Below are 19,415 nucleotides of genomic sequence, written 5' to 3' on the forward strand. Positions count from 1 at the left end.
ATTCGCATCTACGCAAAATGGTACTCTTAGAAAATGTCCCAGCGCCATTCATTGGCAATGCCAAGGATCCACGCCATCGTATTTAAATCAATGAATGGGCAGCCAAAAAAATGAAGGACTAGCCGATTTGTCATCTGAATCTCCAGAGACAAAAAACTGGTTCAAGTCATAAAGAGAAGTAGCCAAGGGGCTGATTGACTAAAATTCGGGGTTACAAAACAAAAAAATTAGCAAAGTTCTTGATACCCGGGATCAGACCAAGCCAAGTATAAATGGGTTGATGGTATCAGCAACCGCGCCATCAACCTCGAATTCAACGCAAATACTCATGGATGAATCAGAAAATGGGTAACGTGCTTACCAAACCTAAGGTCAATTTCAAAAAAGGAAGAATTTCAAAATGGCAGCAACCACGAGCAATCTCGAGCTGAAACCAAAAACGACGTTCGAACCCACAATATGAAAAATGGGGCGAGGTATCTCTGTAACTGTTCTTTTAAGCAACGGTTTACTTCGAGAACAAGGATAGCGTGTGTAGTGAATGACTTACTCAGAGATATTTTGTGTAATGCACACGGCAGGCTTACAGTTCTCCACCCTCATCCCTCAAACATTCACTGATGAACTATTAACATACGATGTCTTGACAAACAATTATCATTATATGATCTAGATTTCCCAAAGTAGCAATGGTTTTCTTTTCGAACTGTAACGAATCATCCCGCTTTATAATTGAACTGGGAGGAGTCATTTCTTAACACGTAACTAAACCCAACATATCACACTCTTGAGTTACTTTCCTTCACAGTTTATACTCCATTATAATACAAATCATCATAAGATCTGCAATAACGCGGTCTTAACAGTGCTCTCAGCTTATATTTCACATCAAAGCTTTGACCATAGAGCCACTACACACACAAGGCAGCTTAGGGTGCCTAAGTGGGCTGTTACAAATTACAATTGGCAATACTGCAGTTAATCCACATTGATTGACTTTACTCGCAATGATATTGTCTCCAGTTCATAAAAAGAGTCCCTTAGAGACTGAGACTAAGCGTATTTCAAGAGAAAATCGATCAAGCTAATTTCTGAGGCGGGGATCAGCTATAGAGTTCCACAAACTGTGAACACAGAAAACAAAGAAAAGTCCGTAAAAATTGGTGAGGTTTTCGAACCTGATGAAACAAGTGGATATATTAGGTAAAATGGTATACATAGTTGAAACATTAGCTGCTGTATCAACTTTTCAATCATCAACAACTAAAAACAGACTAGGAATTCCATATATCCACGTTAACTATGCAAGAAAGGATTTTAGAACGAAAATGTCTTTACAGATCAGGTAAAAAGAGTAATACAGGAGGAAATGATATTTCTTACTCATAAAATTATTTAAAAAATGTTCAAGAATTTATTTAATCAAATAATAGGGAACCGAGAGGAAAATAAAGAGGCGAACAATCTGGCGAACAATTTGGCGACAAATCGGCGAAACAGCGATCGAAAAAGATTTTGTTAATATCAACAAGGCAAAAACCCCTGAACATGACGACGTCACAAAGGTTGCTAGTTCGCGCGCTTGTATTACTTACGAACCACGAAAATTCTCCGTGGTCTGCCGCGGGAGACATGTCATGAACAAGATCTGTGATGGCAAGCCGAAATAAGTAGATTGAAAAACCCTCAATTCTACCGTAAAAAACCTACAATTGCGATTGAAGGACTACCACGAGCAACTCCAAAAATGATATGATGGTCAACATCTTATCCAACACGATATACTGCTTTTCAAATAAAACCCAAAAGTTACAATCTTATTTCGTGATACTTGGTAAATTGTGGTACCCACTTGGTTGTTTAAGATTTTTCCATGAATTCAAGGTTGAAATGATCTTAAATTATTTGTTCTGAAATTACTAGAATGTATGCAGTGCAGTTGCTAGCTATTGTGCTCAAGGAAAGTGTTTAGTTTCCATTCACCAAAAAAGTGAAAACGTCAACCGTTATTTGCCAACGAGTTTAAAAATTCACTGACGAAGCAATCCTGGATGGCAAAATATTTCGAGATGAAACTGTTCAGTGAAGTCTTGCAACTTTGATACAATTACAGTACCTCAGCTTGGGCTTATCTTTAATTTGCCCTTAACGATAGACCAATTTTCAAGGTCGTGTTCTTAAAAAGCTGTCCTTAAAAAGAGCGTCTGCTTGTACAAGCGCCTAGAAAAGAAAACTAAAGGAAAATTGTGGAAGCAGATTACAACGGCAGAAAACATTGCTAAAATACGAAGATATTTATCATAAAAGCGCTAATTGGGGCAAAATTTTTCTTTACGAATGATATAGTCTTAAAAGTTTAAGTCTACTTAGCCGTTTGGAAGAAGAAAACAAACAAGAGATCAGTTTCACTAAAGAATGATGGTACTTTTGTTGGTAAAGCTTAAAATTAAAATATATTCCACATTGTTGAGCCAATCTCCGGAACTGATCTATGTTTCGCGGAGCACATGAAAGTGACCCATTCATTGGAGTCAGAAATCGACCATGGGTCGAATAAAGGGAAAAAGCCAACAAGATGAATTTGAGACACGCTAATAAGAAGCAGTAAACAGCTTGTGTCTTTGGTGCCCCTAAAATGCTTTACCAGCAATGATAGCTATCGTTAGTAAGTCTGATTACGAGAAAAGCATTCAATACCCAAAATTTCCCCTGACATTAAACTAAAATACAAACTATAAAAGAAACTCAAAAACTCTCACCATTGGATTTCCATTTGGTCAAAATACGTCTGTTCACACGGTTTGAGCACAATGTAGGAGAAAAAATCATAGAAATGAGAATAGATATTGTCGCAATTGTCCCCATGTTCTTTAACAAAAGTGCAAATACCTCTTCCTCATCGGCAGCTTAATGTGGTATACGTTTTGGATTTCGTTTCCACCCACACTATACACGCTTGGAATTTTGATCCAAAGTATACCTGCGTAAAGACTTTTCGATATTTATACCATCCAGGGCCTCGAGAGATAGTTGCGTGAAGCCATTGGTTCACTGCTAATTATGACAAGCTTTCGGAATGCATGAAATTTGGCTATCAATCTTGTGTTGGAGCGCGCTTGTCGTGCACTGGGCTTTGCCTCACTGGGACACCTGGCACGCGCACATCATGTTAGAATGTAGTAAACAGATTTCGTGCAGATTTGTGACATCAGCTCTGATCAATCCTGATGACAAGTCAACTGTAGGCTTATATGCTGATGGCTAAACATAAAACACTTGAGGTTGCTGGTGGTCTTGCTGATGGGAATAAGGAAGCTCTATCCGCTAGCACGTGACTCTGGTAGTGGAGAATCTTCAGCTACACGCCAAATCTTTTTGGTAAACAGATAAATCTATAACGAATTTCGACATAAAGCTCGTGCTTGTTTGCTTATGATTCTGACAGAACTTTTTTCATAGAGTACAAAAAAGCATTGTTTCTTTTTAGAGAAACCTAATGTAAAAAGGCGTAATAGTCTATTAAGATGACGAAGGTTGTAGATGGTGCAAGGAATCATAATTCTGATGCATTTCACCTTAAAAGCTGCCAATCCTAATTAAGATGCATCGGTAGATTATCGCCTAACTAAAAATCTTGGATGTGATTTATATAAGTTTAAGCTTGGGCTGCCATTACGCAGGTAAAAATAAGCTGAACCCACAGGTACTTTAGAGGCTCTAGGGCCGATCAGCGGGTACTATTTTAGCACACACATGAAGCCTTAGTCAGGAGTACAAAAAGTCTCCATCAAATTCACGTCAAATGATACTACATAGACAAAATAGGGGCTAAAATTCCTTATAAAAATGGAGGCTAAATCAACAAATTGCCATTGCAGGTTTAACGGTTCTCGGCCCTTCTGCTCAAAGTATATGAGATATTGACTTTCTAAAGAATTCGATAAGCTTGCAGAACAGTAGGCTTTCGTATTGCCAAATAGTTAAAAACCTGCCCAAAAACCTTTTTTACATCGCCCATGCCAACCAGGGATTAATTTAAGGGCTTTTTGGACGAGCACGGCTAAGCTAAATGTGACGACAAGTCCCTAATTTCGTGTATAACCCTACATAATATACAGGGAATTTTGCATAACCATCTATCAAACTGCCTAGCCGAACTTTTTAAAGTTTAAGTCATGAAAGTAAAGGCTACTGATCATTTTGAGTCTTAGGTATATTCCGTCAAATGACCGGAAGCAATGTTTCAGAAAGCGTGAAAAATGCATGGTCAGCAAAATTTTGACCTTCGAATTTTTCAAATCTGATAATTTTATCAAAAAGGTCTTGCAAAACTGAGTAAAAAACACTAAACCATCATTGTTTCCTGGCGTAATTTGACGTGCTGAGTAGAATATGATGCAACTCCAACTTTAAAACATCACAGAAAGCTATTTTCAGACTTTGGTACTTGTGTCCAGGCTGCTGTTGGGTAACGCAGAGTAACCTTACAACTATGCATGTTGTTCAACTGAAACTTTGCTTTTGAATGACAGTTTGTATACACTCATTTCTATAAGAACCAGTTTATGTAAGTTCAGGTTGACTGTTCTTTTTTGCTCGAAAATCTGAGGCTGGATTGTTCTAAAATTGTTCTTATATTAATAGGGTGCAAGCAGTGTAATTGCTAGCTTTTTCGCTCTGGGGAGGTGTTCAGGCCTCGTTTGCCAACAAAGTGAGTGAAACAACCTTTATTTGCCGACAAGTTTGAATGTTCGCCGAAAAAGCACCCACACAATGACCAAAAATCCTCATTTTTGAGATAAAACGTTGTTCTAAATTGCATTTTGCAGAAGCTCAGTCTCAGCTTGTTCTTAATTGTTCTTAAATTTTGACCAATTTGAGGCTCGTGTTCTTATCAAATTGTTCTTATAAAAAGAAAAGAGTGTATTTGAGAGTTGTCTTCCTATATTTTCGTTGTTTTTTGGCCGTTTCTGCGACAATATGGAATATATCGGCGGTCATAACCACGAAACATTTAGTATTCGAGCTGCATGAAAACTCGAGGCATGCCCTTCAAACCGACAAGCACGTATTTTGGTTGACGAGGCACGTCCACGCCTGTAGGCACGCTAAATTAATGCCTGATGCCAACTAAACTCTTGTCTCTTTCTTGAAAACTCTTCTTGGTCCCGATCAATTTTCTTAAAAGATATATCTTCACTTCTGCCTAAAAAATCACTTGTTCTGTCTTGTCAGAACCAATACTTTCCGTAAAACGTAAACCATCAGCTCTGGTTTGGGCTAAGGTAACATTTTCTGTCGCATCCAACATTTCTCTTTGCATTGAACAAATTTGGTAGCATCGAATATTTATTTTTGCATTGAACATTCCTTGTTGCATTGAACATTTTCTGTCGCATCCAACATTTCTCTTTGCATTGAACAAATTTTGTAGCATCGAATATTTATTTTTGCATTGAACATTCCTTGTTGCATTGAACATTTTCTGTCGCATCCAACATTTCTCTTTGCATTGAACAAATTTGGTAGCATCGAATATTTATTTTTGCATTGAACATTCCTTGTTGCATTGAACATTTTCTGTCGCATCCAACATTTCTCTTTGCATTGAACAAATTTGGTAGCATCGAATATTTATGTTTGCATTGAACATTCCTTGTTGTATTGAACATTTTCTGTCGCATCCAACATTTCTCTTTGCATTGAACAAATTTGGTAGCATCGAATATTTATGTTTGCATTGAACATTCCTTGTTGCATTGAACATTTTCTGTCGCATCCAACATTTCTCTTTGCATTGAACAAATTTGGTAGCATCGAATATTTATTTTTGCATTGAACATTCCTTGTTGCATTGAACATTTTCTGTCGCATCCAACATTTCTCTTTGCATTGAACAAATTTGGTAGCATCGAATATTTATGTTTGCATTGAACATTCCTTGTTGTATTGAACATTTTCTGTCGCATCCAACATTTCTCTTTGCATTGAACAAATTTGGTAGCATCGAATATTTATGTTTGCATTGAACATTCCTTGTTGCATTGAACATTTTCTGTCGCATCCAACATTTCTCTTTGCATTGAACAAATTTGGTAGCATCGAATATTTATTTTTGCATTGAACATTCCTTGTTGCATTGAACATTTTCTGTCGCATCCAACATTTCTCTTTGCATTGAACAAATTTGGTAGCATCGAATATTTATGTTTGCATTGAACATTCCTTGTTGTATTGAACATTTTCTGTCGCATCCAACATTTCTCTTTGCATTGAACAAATTTGGTAGCATCGAATATTTATTTTTGCATTGAACATTCCTATTTTCTGTCGCATCCAACATTTCTCTTTGCATTGAACAAATTTGGTAGCATCGAATATTTATGTTTGCATTGAACATTCCTTGTTGTATTGAACATTTTCTGTCGCATCCAACAATCCTGGTTGATTGAACATTCTTTGACGCACCAAACATTTCTTATTGCATTAAACAATTTCAGAAACAACGAACATTCCAGTTTTGTTGAATATTCCATTTTGATTTTACCATTTCCTGTTGCATCGAACATTTCTTAGTAAATTAGCTATTTGATATCGAATTGAATATTTTCATATGCATCTAGCACGTGAAAGGGGCCTAAGTTCTCAAAGCAATCGTGGTTAAACAAATTACTTTAGGATACTTCAGCGATATTCGCTAAAAACAACTTTGCATTAAATTGATAATTTGCGAACATTTCCTCTAATGTCAGTATGCAAAAATCTGAACAAATGTTTGTTATCTGAACACACAGGACACGCCGGAAACAAATTTTTAACTGCAAGTCGACTCACTTAGCACAAGTCTGTGTCTGTTTCCTCGGGCACTATTGAAACAGATTGGTAGACATATTTCGATGTGCTTGACAGCTGTACAAAGCCAAACATTTCGATTCAGATATAACGCAAGGAAATGTTTTACATTTAAAGACAGATGTTTAATTCTTTATGATGGGAATAATAGAGTAAAGAAAAAGAAACCCTCTAAAAATATTGACCAATAACAAGCTTTGAATGCACTTGTTCTTTTTTCCCAAGAATTGCTTGATTCATTAAGGAATATCTCATTCGGTAAGAAAATATGAGTCAATATACTTTGGCATCTTGGGTATAATGTTTGGTGTAATCGATATGAAATGTTTTGTGAAATGATTGCTTCGATAACAAATGTTGGAAAGAAATTCTTGATTTGGTAGAAAATGTTTGATTCAGTGAGAAAAAGTTACTTAAGTAAGACAGGTGTTGTCGAGTGAAGAAACGTAGGCATGATGAGGCACAAGTCCGTAGAAGATCAAGAAATGTTCAACAACAAAGGGCAGATACGAATGTTTCATCCCGTAAAGAAATGATGAATCCAGTAAGGGATGTTTGATTCGGAAGAGAATGTCTGATTTATTGTGAAGGGTATGATTGAGTGGGAACAAGGGATCTGTAAGAGATGCTTCGTCCAATCTGAAACAGGATGCCGTACGAAACGCTTAGTTCCGTGATAAGTGTTTCATTCTGTAAGAAAGGTGTGGTTGAGTAAAGAATTTGGTTTAGCGAGAAATAAATCAGATAGAAACGTATGGTAGAACCAATATCCAGGAATCACTGTTTCAATTCACAGACTGTGCCTGGTTTAGTAAGGAATACATGTTTTTTTATAAAAAACCTAGTACTAGAACCCCAAAAATGTAAGAAACTTTTAGAACTAGATCAAAATTTTTAAGAAACTCCGAAAAAAAAGATGACTTTCTGAGCTGGAAAATAATACGTCAACAATCCATTTTTGCTTGATTTAAATTTGCCAACACATTTTTTTTAGAATAACACAGGATGTTGAGTCTATACTTGTAGTAGTAGGTGGTTTTCCGATAACTTTGCCATGAAATACTTGTACAAAATTGTTTTCAGTATCAGTGTTTCAGTCACTGTTCAGCAAGCAGTCCTCGTGTTTCTCGTGAAGTTTTACTTCATGGCGAATAGAATAAAGCAAGCAACGTTGTTCAATTTCGGGTATTCAAGACGAGCATCTCACCGAGGAGAGTCCTATGATTTTACTGCCCCGTTACAAAGTCTTTCGTTCGTTGAAGATAAGAATGTCAGTTTGTATCGATGTCAACCGTGCGACAAGCGTTTTAAGTCTAAGGCTGGATTGAAAATGCATGAAACTTGGTATACAGTGGGGGAAAAAGACACCCGCGTAAGCTCTGAGCCAAAATTAAGGATTCCAGCAGAAGATAGTAAAGATGTAATAGAATTGGACAGTATTGAGGGTCAAGTCTCAATAACAGTTCGGGAACTTTGATAAATTTAATATGCGAGGAAGAGCGTAAAATTTGATGTTAAATGCTTATCTAAAAATAAGAAACTTTTAAGAAAATTTTAGTACTAAAAACTGGTGAAAAATTAAGAAACTTTTAGTACTAGGACCCAAGCTAGGCTTCTTATAAAAAAAAACATGTACTTGATTGTGTGAGAAATGAATGGTTGGTTAGCTCTAGTTAGAAAATAAGATAGCTTTATCGAGAAATGGTAACAAAGAATGTTCAAGGTATGTTGTACTTGACAAAACGCAAGCAGGAGTAGAATAAGTTGAGTTAAACAGGTGTATGATTCGTCTGAGACACAGTATTTCATTTTGTAGAGAATGCAGAGTGAGAAATCGCTAGGAGGAAATTCTCTTTTCCCTAAAGTCTTGCCTGGCTGTTCTTATTCAGTTTACACACTTTTTTAAAAAAAATACCTAATTTATGATTCCAAGCCCGGGTACATCTTTTTAAAAACATATCGCGTTAACTTGCATTTGCATTCGTTGAAAAAATTCAAATAAAATGATGCGATCAACTTTAATTAGGAATGTGCATGTGACGCAAAGAACGGACCTTCGATCGTCTCCCCAAACAACCTCTAATTCGAGCGTGCAATTTGAAAAGAAGTGCGGATAAGCGAGGGGAGTCGGAGAGAAAGGAAACTAAAGGCTTCTCCGATTTTCCACTTTCCCGTTCTCCCCTCTACTTTTCCATTTCCGCACTGAATTTTTCATGGCTCTGGTACCCAGGCTAACATGGAACATAATCCCAATATTTCGATGTTGATGCATCCTTTCATTCAAAGACCAATTGATCTGTACAACAAAACAAAGAGAAGGTGCCATTCTCTTTGTGAGGGATAAAAATTCTAATTGTAGTAAAACATGCGTGAGGAAACTGTGGAAAGTTTATAGAGGCACTTTATGTAACGACTTGCTGTCCCCACCTAGGCAGACCTTTTGAATACCGCACAAACGATCAGTTATAGAAAGCAGCAATAAATCCTTGCAAATTGTTTGCCATCCACCGCAAGATATACCACTGCCTACTGCTATTTTGCCACCATGAAAACCAATAAATCGAAGCCAAATTAAGGCCGGTTGCTATAAAACAACAAGGAATCTCCGTCATTGCCACATTCATAGCGTTCTATAATCTCTAAGGTTAATAGAATTAGCCAGTCGAAAGCTATATTATGAGTTAAGAGTGCAGATTTATAGCTATAAAACCGTTGAACGAATTGCGTGTACATGGCATGGGTAATTTAAGTTAATGTATAGACCTCCCTGTCGTTACACATTTCCTTCCGAGGATATTAATCAGCTTAAAAAGAAATAAACACCGAAAAAAACAAGCCCCAGATGGCAGATCTATGGGCTGTCCCATTTATTGCGCCATTTAAAGAATATCCTGTTACTTGCGTGAGAAATGTTATGCGCCGAAGTTAGTAAGCCCGACAAAAAGTTTTTCGAAAGTTTTTTACTAAGAATTTAAACTAAGCAAGATGTTATACTATTAACTACTTCAAAAACTAATAAACGGAAGTTTCGCGTGGTATTTTTAGTAGCAAGTTGGATTGGCTTATAAAATCTGCTCGGTTTCGCAAACAGGAGAGTAAATGTTCAAAAATCAGTGCATTATGATCTCTTGCAAAATCGAACATCAGTATTGTTATAAAGTGTGTTCCTTTAATAAGGGTGTAGGCTCTTTTAATGCTGTAAGGTTATCACTGTCAATAGCCAAACATGTCTCACTTTTGTTACACCAACGAAAAAATGGTCAACCTAAATTATAAAAGAATGATCCAAAAGCAGGAAAATTGGAAACGAGAAAAACAAAAATCAGGGCCTTTTTAACAAACTTCCCTCCAGCCACAGTGAACTTCCATTGATTTAGACAAAAGGGCTATTATCCTTCTCTTTATACAAAGAAAAGCTTCCCCCTTCCCCCCAATAAAACATTCCCTTCGAAGAGGCTATGACACATAATGTTAAATGATTTCGGCAATGGGAACATTGGAAAAGATGAGCAGAAAGCCACGCGGAGTGCGTTTTGGAACCAAAGCTTTCCATAAAGCTATAAAAGCATTGGGATGAAAAACATACCAAAAATTAACCATACCAAAAGAAACACTGAAGCTAACGAACACGATTGACAACTGAACATTTCGTTTTCAAGGGGAAATTGTTATATGTATAAAGTTGCAAATTACGATCCGGTTTTGGCAAGGTCGTTAAACCGTTGTCTCTCTCTGCTTATTGCTACGAACATTGAGAGAACAAGTATTCAATCGAGGTTGCCAAACCTTAGCCAATATAAAAAACAATAAAGTTTGACAATTCAGTTAATTCATAAGAGGAAAAGTCGAAGATACTGTGAGAGAAAATGCAGATTATCAACCACTCTGCAAGTTCTCCCCACTTCAGGTAAACTTGAAAATTATAAAAATTAGGAAAAACCATAAACAAAGCTGGTTTCTGGCCTCTTTTGAAAATTTCTTGCTAACCCATGTTTTGATACTGTGACAACATACAATGTCTCAGAGGAGGTCTGCCCTTTTGTCACCTCACCTTTAATTCTACATACAAACTTAGTACTTTGTAGCCAAGATATCTTATTTTGGGATCAAAAGAATGTACTGGGCAAATATACTAAACTATAACATTTGATACTTATAACCTTATCTACCAGTGGGAGGGTTGAAAATGGACAGGGCATAACACATAATCAATTGTAAATATCAAAAATTAACATAGCACCTGAGAAAGAACGTTTAAGGAATACCACATTTAAACATTCACATCACAACACTTGCTATCTCATTTCAGAAATACGGCATTGTCAAACATGTATCATAATGAAAGTGGACCAGATTTTTGACAAATGCAACTAACTTTCAACATCATAAATAACGAATAGCATAGAGGAATAATAACAGGTAGAGACAATTAGGTGACTGTCTGAAGCTTTAGCCCGTTGGGAAAACTAGACAACTCTTCAGGAAAATAAGGTGACAGAAAAAAATGTTTTGTTTACGATTCCAAAGTTTGGAATCACCTGAGGCAAACTGGCAGAAAAAGAATTGTTTGGGAGACAAAGAGACAGAGAGGAAATACCAAGGCAGAGGAGGGACACAGAAGCAGAAGCAGAGAGGAGACACAGAGACAGAGAGTGGGCACAGTGGCGAAGAGAAGACACAGATGCAGAGAAGAGACACAGAGGCAGAGAAGGGACACAGACGGAGAAAAAGGGGAACAGAGGCAGAGATTGGACACAGAGTTAGAGAGGGGGCACAGGGTTAAAAAGGGGGCTCAGGCAGAGAAGTTACCCTGGGATAAGGAGGTGACACAACAACTTATCGCTTCATTGTTAATAAGATTACAAATTGGACTATAAAATCGACGGATAATTGCAATATGGAAAAAAGATTGCGATTAAAGAAATTTTGGTCAAAAAAACTAAAAAATAAAAAGAATTGAAAAAGGATGAGAAGAATTTTTCAGAATTTTAATTATTTCTCGCTTATTATTTTCTCTGCAATTTAAAAAAAGGAAATTATAAAATGTTTAGGAAAGATAAATGCCTTTGCATAAAATTCAATATAAAACGTTCGACTTACCAGAGACACGAACTTCTACAGTCTTAGAAATGTGCTTTCTTCCATTTACCTTTGCCATGCATCTATACGTCCCAGAATCGATGGCCTTTGCTCCTGTAATTCTCAGCTTCTCACTTCTTAGTCTCGTCTTATAAAATCGCCTCGAACTGGCAAGCAACGGCTGACCATCTTTCTCCCACCAAAACATGAGCATCCGTAATCCAAAAGATGGAATCTTCTTGCCTTTCACTTTACAATGCAAGGTGATCAAGTTGTTTGGCTTAATGATTTTTACTTTAGGTGTCACCAAAAGACGTAGGGAATGTGAACCTGAAAAATTTGTGACAGAACTGTAAACCTTTAATTGGATCTTAAGAACAATCTTAGTTAAAATAACAATCTTAAGAACAAACAATCTTTCAAAAAACAATCTTAATATAAAGATATGTTAGCAAATATAATGGATAATATGTGCAAATTTGAATAACAAAAGAAAAGCAAAATTGCAGGCTTGTATGGGTGGATAACACAATTGCGAATTAAATAACAAAAATTATAATTTTGTGACGAACTTCATGCATAGAGACATACCTCAAAAAACGTCACCGTGACAAATATATAAATTTATATGAAGATGAAAGACGAAAAATAGAATCCAGTTCGCATTGTATTCGTTAACTGTGTTTGGGTAGCGGGAAGCGCCCTTCAATAATAACCTATCAGATTCCAAAACGAAAAGTCACAAAACATTTTTACTTCGTGCGAATATCTAAGAAAAATGGATCCTTTTTTTAAAAATCTCGCCCAGCTACCGTTTTTCAAAGATGGAGCGCCCCCTAACATCCCTGCCAAATGAATGAGCCTGCGAAATTAAGCACCCCCTTCGAAGTGAGCGCCCCTGGTAGGCCCATTTCTCTTTGAATCGTTGTCACCTCCCGCCATCTTTGATCTTTCCATAGTTAAATTTCGAGTTCTTAGTTAGATTTTCCGCGTAGAGCTGATCTTTCTAAAGCCCATGCATAAACCAGTATTGAATCAACGGAGAAACAAGCATCATTAGCCTAAACGCAATGTCAAGAAAACTTTCTTTGAAGTGCTTCAGTAAATGCAGCTGGGAACGACCTTTGCATTTTCCATAAATAAACTTTAAATATTTGCTCCCTTTTAAGCCATTTTGTTTATCACTTGATATGTAAGTACCGCTCTGCAATTCAACACCGTGGATTAAATTTGGAACCTCCAGAAATTTGTGACAGGCAGTGGACTTAATAATAACTTTTGGTATCAAAATATGAACTATCATCAGTTTCACTTTCGCGATACATCACTGCACAAAATATAGCATGTTTGAACAATATTTCATGCATCATAGCACCGTTTCATATTCCAAGCAATATCTTTTCGATTAAAACTTGATTTCCTGTTTCAGAATGAATCATTAAAATCAAGAAAAAAAGACAGATTTCGGGGGAGAACGTATAAAAACTTAAAATAAAAGCTCCATGCACAATAATGTTTGCGTGTATTGCGCATGTTAGTAGAAATAAGAAAGGAGGTTTAGCCGTTCCTTGTTTTTCTCCATGATAAAAATTATATAAAGAGACTTAGCTGATAAACCCTATTCGTCGAAAAAACTGCTTGCAATAATTTGCACAAGTTTCATTAGAGTTGGTCGACCATCTATGGAATAGACGATGACCGCTTCTGCATCTTTACAGTCGTTAAGGATATAGAAGTCAACTGGTCAACCTTCCCTATATATTGAGAGGTATGCAGTCAAATGACTGATATTTGCATATCTCTTGACTTACTAGTTACTAACGATTTCAACAAACTAACAGGAAAGATGGTGAATCCATCGCTTTCCAAGTCTCAGCCACATCCTGACATTAACTTAGCACCGCAGAATACAAGATGTCACAAAATAAAAAAGATTTTTACCTTTGGTATAAATATCCGATACAAAGATATAACTGTAAATTATTTAGAAAATACTAAGGGTGAGACAATTGTCGTAGTGTTTTCCAGTGGCTATCTGTTCACTAATGGATTATCAGCTAAGACCTCAATCAAATTCCATAGATTTAAAATAGAGATGCTAATCAAACATATAAATCAAATACGATTTAAAGTTTGCTATGTTTAATATTATCTGTTTGCAAATTATTCATAAATAAGTCACTTAAGGATTATGTACCCTTATTGAGTTTTAATCCAGTGTAAGGCAAGTACGATCAACCTTCTACATAGGCTTTGTTGGTTTCGTCATCAGTGTTTTCGCAAGCGATTAACGTTTTCAGTGCTTGCGGTAGTTCTTAGAATGAGTTAAAAAACCACCCAAGTTGAATTTTTTACCCCTTTCAGTTGCTTAGGCCTGGTTCAAACGTCACACTTCTCATGTGCCGAACTCAACTCTGTTTGGAGCGACACTTGAGCATGTTTAGCGCGACTCCCGTTTCAAACGTCGAACTTAATCATGTCGCGCCAAATGGGTTTTAGGATTGTTACATGAAGTATCTTTGTTAAGGCGCGCAATCTCAAATATTTGTTTGAAACGCATGCGCCCTCCAAGAAAGAAATGATTTCTGGGAAGGAAAATAAATTAAATATAATTATGCATAGAGTTCGGTAAATGACAAGTTCGACGCTTGAAACCGTTCCATGCTGGAGCCGTGCAGCTCGGCAAGCACTGCCGATCCAAACTAGTCTGCCGCTCCTAACTAAATCTGCCGTACCAAATTGATTCAAACGTCGCGCCCCTCATGTACTTAATTCTCGAGCTAGGTTCGGCACATGAGAAGCGCGACGTTTGAACAAGGCCTTATTCGAGAACCAAATTCTGATAATTCTTTTTTGCTGAGAGAAGCAACAATCAAAAACTCCGATACCTAGTGTGAAAGTCGTACAAATCAAAGATGTCGACCGCATCCCATCCCCTTTTCCTATGGAAGGGTGATCCAAGCATTGTAATTTTTAATCGATAAGAACGCAGGGGGACTAGATCCCAGTAGCATTGTAACGTTCTGCTTTCAGCTATTTGATTCAATCTATTTGTGAGTTATGTCAGTAAGACAGGGGATTTTAAAAAACAATTGTGCAAAATGCCGAAACATGGTTTTTGGTCTTGATTTGGGTACTTGAAGCCTTGGTGAGTATTTTAAGCCATGGATACATTTTAGTAAAACAATAGAAATCAAGTGATGACGTCATTTTCTGCGGTCATAAAATTATCTCTCTATTTTGAAAAATCGCTCAAACTATCTGGTGTTTGGCATTGTAAATAGAAGGAAAAGTTTTAAAGAATGAACTCTATCAGACTTGCAGATAATGAGTTGTTGCTATTTATAGTTTGCATGACTTTATCCTGATAGCAAAATCAAGATTATCTTAATTAGAAGAGTCGTGTCACAATCAACTGTGTCTCTTCAAGGCTTGATCGAGAGGGAAGATCATTAGCATGCGGTTACAGTCCAACAAAATGTTTAGTCTAACAAAGTTTCATCCTAATCCTGCAGGCAAAAGCCCGTTCCACCAAAAATTATGAAAGTCTTTTGATTCCAATGAGAAATCGATTGTGTTCGTATTGTTCTCGAGCTGTCTTCAGCTGTACTCGCATTAAACTTGCATACAACGAGAGAATTTGCCCGGAAAAACATGACAACAAACCTTTTGAAGGAACAGCAATGTCCTTTGAGAGTATCTTGTTTTTTCTTTGTGAAGGACGCAACTTCCAACTTGTGCTGGCAGACAGGCCAAGCTATGAGAAAAAACAAAGCTTTTAATTATTGTGTATTCATAAATCTCTGTTCTTTAGTATTTATCTACCTAATGGATTCAAACTTAAACCTTAATAATTGTTTCAAATACAATTTTTTGGACACAATGCCTATTGACACAAGAAAGGATATAGAAAGGAAAAGAGGAAAAAGAAAGACGTTCAAATCTTTTCAGAAGAGATTACCAGAGGTTTCCTAGTATTCTGTTTCACTACTCTTATGTGCCCAATAAATAACCACTCCCCGCTAAGCAAATTTTCTAGCTCTTTCTGGACACCCACCCCAGTTACGACCCCCACTCGTGTAACTCATTTTTGGCCACTGACCTTGCAGGTTTATCGGAAAAATACTTTTGTTGGAAATCCTCCAGTAATGGGCCAAAGCATATCTTTGACAAGTTTGAATAAACTTCATGAGTTGTTTAGCTTCCTTCTTTGTTACGAAAATGAAAACATGAGATTTCTCACTTTTCATCGATTTTCTCTATTTCTTGCACAAATTTTTCACTAGCATGACGTTTTGCAAAGAAGATGTAATCCACGAAAGCGTACACAGGCAATCAACCCCCCCCCCCCCCTACTTTTTTGTGAATATGTGACATTGAGCAAAGTCACTGATGTAGTGGTATCAAATATAGGAGTGGCATTCCAGTGTCCCTGTTACATAATGTTATAGTCTGCTTACTGAGTGTCTTGCTTACATAGAAATTTGACTCCCGTATTTTTCTAAATAGTGATTTATTTGTTTTAGCTTCAGAATATTATATGTGTATGACAATGTTTTTATTTTGATCAAAGCAGTATTTTCCCAGTTACATTTAATAAGAGAATTCAAATCTTCTATCACAAAGGTTAGATAAAAAACCCTTAATGAAATTTGGCATTTCAAGTCTGGCTTTAAAGAAAATTAGCTTAGTTTTAAGTCGATGTCTCGTCTTAATACACAAGTTATTAAATTATACAGGTTATCCTATGACAAGAAATGACAACATGACGATTTTGTTTGTCACAACATTTCAGAAAAGAATCTTGATGTCATAGTTGGCGTGGTTCAGAACATGGATAGAGATTTTGTAATTAGAACTGGACAATAACGCATTCAAAAAGTAAAGCGTTGATTGTCAAAACATCTTCATAACTATGAATGGATTTAGCAAATAACTAACCATAATTTTTAGCCTTTATTAATGCTGATGATATTTCAGCAAACAATATTTAGCCTCTCGATATGATGCAGTCAGACCCAGGCCAAAAATGGACGGAATGCAACGAGAAATTCTAGTAGCGCGTAAAGCGAGGTGCAATTCGCTCTTTTAGCAAGAGTTCGAGATTTCTCTGAAAACAAGAGGATTTCTACGGATTAACCGATAGAACAAAAGGATTTCTACCAAAGGTTTGCGATATTTTCATAGATTGATTTCCCCCGTTGGCAATAGTCAATAAGCCTCTAAGAAGTACTAATCGATAGAAAAACTGCAATGATTATCTGAAATTCTACAGATAACTAGGAAGATACATTATCATTGATACTTGGCTAGAAATAAATGAAGATAGAATTTTAAGATTTTATCTTAAATGATAGATAAAAGAAACAAATAGATAAAATAGATAAGAGGATATGAAGAAATAGATAAAATTTTATCTAACGCATAGGGTATTGTGCATATGAGCTCTCGGTACATTTGCTATCAGAAATGCTTAATTATTTTGCATAATAAAAAATTAATTTTGGGCAAAAAAATTATAGCCAAAAACGGTAACACTATTCTTCGATGTTAATCATGAACTGCAGTTTATCAACACTTCTAAAGGTTAGTAGAACTTCAAAATGACTGTTTAAAAAACTATTAAGAGACATCCAAATACAACGATACTTGAAAATTATTAGTTTACGTAGTAAAATGCCTTTTCCAGGCTCATTCTACCTTCCTCAACCCTACCCCCTTCTCCTTGACACAACCTAAGAAAGAAATCAGATGGTAACGCTCACACCACGTTCTAGAAAAAACAACATTTTACTGTGAATGACTGAACACTTTACCATAATAAACCACATTGAATAGCATTCATAAATCCGAACATTTAACCACTTCCACAATGGTTGGCAAGAGACGGCGCCAGAGTGTGGAAGTTAAGAGACGCGGGTCGTGGCACAGGTAAAAGACACAACGCACAGACAAGCGGGTTCATTGAAAGATAGACGTAGTGAAAGAAAAAACGTGAACCAAGGGAGTGGTTAAAAATGTAAAACGCAATTACTGGATTGTCGGATTTGGATAATCTAACCTTTAATTTACTGCGAAATCTTAATCCGTCTTCTCTTTCCTTTTCATTGTCATTTAAAACAGTTTATCTGTAGGGCAGCAAATTGGAATGACCTTTTGATGCCATTCTATGATTGACCGTGACATCTTCAGTCAACTTTGAGATTATGTGAAAATCATGAAATGTGTGGTTTCAGGCAAGTAAGTATACCATGATAATAAAACAGCGAACTTTTACAATGGCCCTCCTCACACTTTTCGTTGCAAAATAGTGCATTTGGTAATATCTATATTAAATTCTTATTTCCCTTGTCAATTTGTTGGCGTATTGAGATTACTAACCAAGAGAAAAGTAATTCCAGAAACTAAAAAAGTTTGGTTTTGAAAAAAAATCAAAGACTCTTCATTCTTATTCAGAATCTTCCCCTTTTTAACAGCTGCTTCCTCAAAAATGTTTAGAAAAAATTATTATCAGGTGCGCAAGGCAAAAAACAGGTGCACATTCCATGTCCGTGTCAAAGGGATGGTGGCTGAGTGTACCAAATTTTGTCGCAAATTTCCATTGAACCCCTCATTGAAATACGTAGACAACCAAATTTGACTACGCTCTTCGTGGACATTTGGCGGAAGAAGAAAAAGTGAAAATTCTTAACTTAACAAAGGAAGTTCTAGTTTCAAGGTTTTCCAAGCTTGAAATAAACCTATTAGCCAATCGTCCAAGCAAAGACAATGATATATAGGTAAGGTTTAGTTACTATTTGCTGCCTGAGAATGGATACAGTGGTGAAGCGCGAAAAAAGGCCCCTGAAAGCGATTGTACTGCAGTATGGAAAATGGAATAACGATAGGAAGGCTACTGGCAGGGCCCATATGGGCTAGGGTACCCTAGGTGGCAAAATCTTGGCAATTGAGTTCAGAAGAATAATTTAGATAAAGCCGTAGAATTTTATTCTTGATTCTAATGCGTCATCATCGGCTCTGGTACCCAGGTTAGGGCTAGGCTAAGGGTTGAGGCAAGAAGGGTTTGCAGAAGTTAAATGGAGTAATGTTTGAAAGGACTATGTGTGAATCTCAAAAAAGCAATGTCCTAATGTTGAACTTAGTTGTAGGTAAACTGACCAAAAAGCTACTGGTAGGCCTCGCATTCACTGGACGAGACTCATCCAGGAGGGCTTATGTGGTCAACAACATGCTAACTGATACTAACTAGCTGACTGGCGCACTGGAGCTGTGCCGAACAATAATTGAGCATTTTGAAGGAAGTCCTTGTCTTGAAATATTCCTTATCTTATTATACTTCTATGGTGCTTTGTTCCAAGCTTAAGATTTCTATTTAATTTAAATGTTCCATAAACAAGCCATTTTTGTTTAGTATTGGATACTTTTAAACAGCGTATCGTGATTAAAAACAAGCGATTAGGCGTATGGTTTTGATACAGCAAATA

General features: G+C 36.6%; 1 protein-coding gene across 3 annotated transcripts in view; it reads right to left on the reverse strand.

The window, feature by feature from the left end:
• Nucleotides 1-19,415, reverse strand: part of LOC135692191 (uncharacterized) — a 34,053-nt gene that overhangs the window by 8,935 nt on the left and 5,703 nt on the right. For 2 of the 3 annotated variants that reach the window (XM_065210258.2, XM_065210257.2), the window contains exons 2-3: nucleotides 15,598-15,688; nucleotides 11,953-12,261 (exon numbers count right to left, since the gene is read on the reverse strand). In XM_065210258.2, coding sequence (XP_065066330.2) covers nucleotides 11,953-12,261; nucleotides 15,598-15,688 — 400 coding nt within the window. Of the gene's footprint in view, nucleotides 1-2,759; nucleotides 4,415-11,952; nucleotides 12,262-15,597; nucleotides 15,689-19,415 lie in introns of those variants that run through there. The other variant, XM_065210259.2, reaches the window with a different exon arrangement.

This window comes from Rhopilema esculentum, chromosome 13 (genome assembly GCF_057945365.1).
Source record: "Rhopilema esculentum isolate cy_ngs chromosome 13, ASM5794536v1, whole genome shotgun sequence".
Lineage (NCBI taxonomy): Eukaryota > Metazoa > Cnidaria > Scyphozoa > Rhizostomeae > Rhizostomatidae > Rhopilema > Rhopilema esculentum.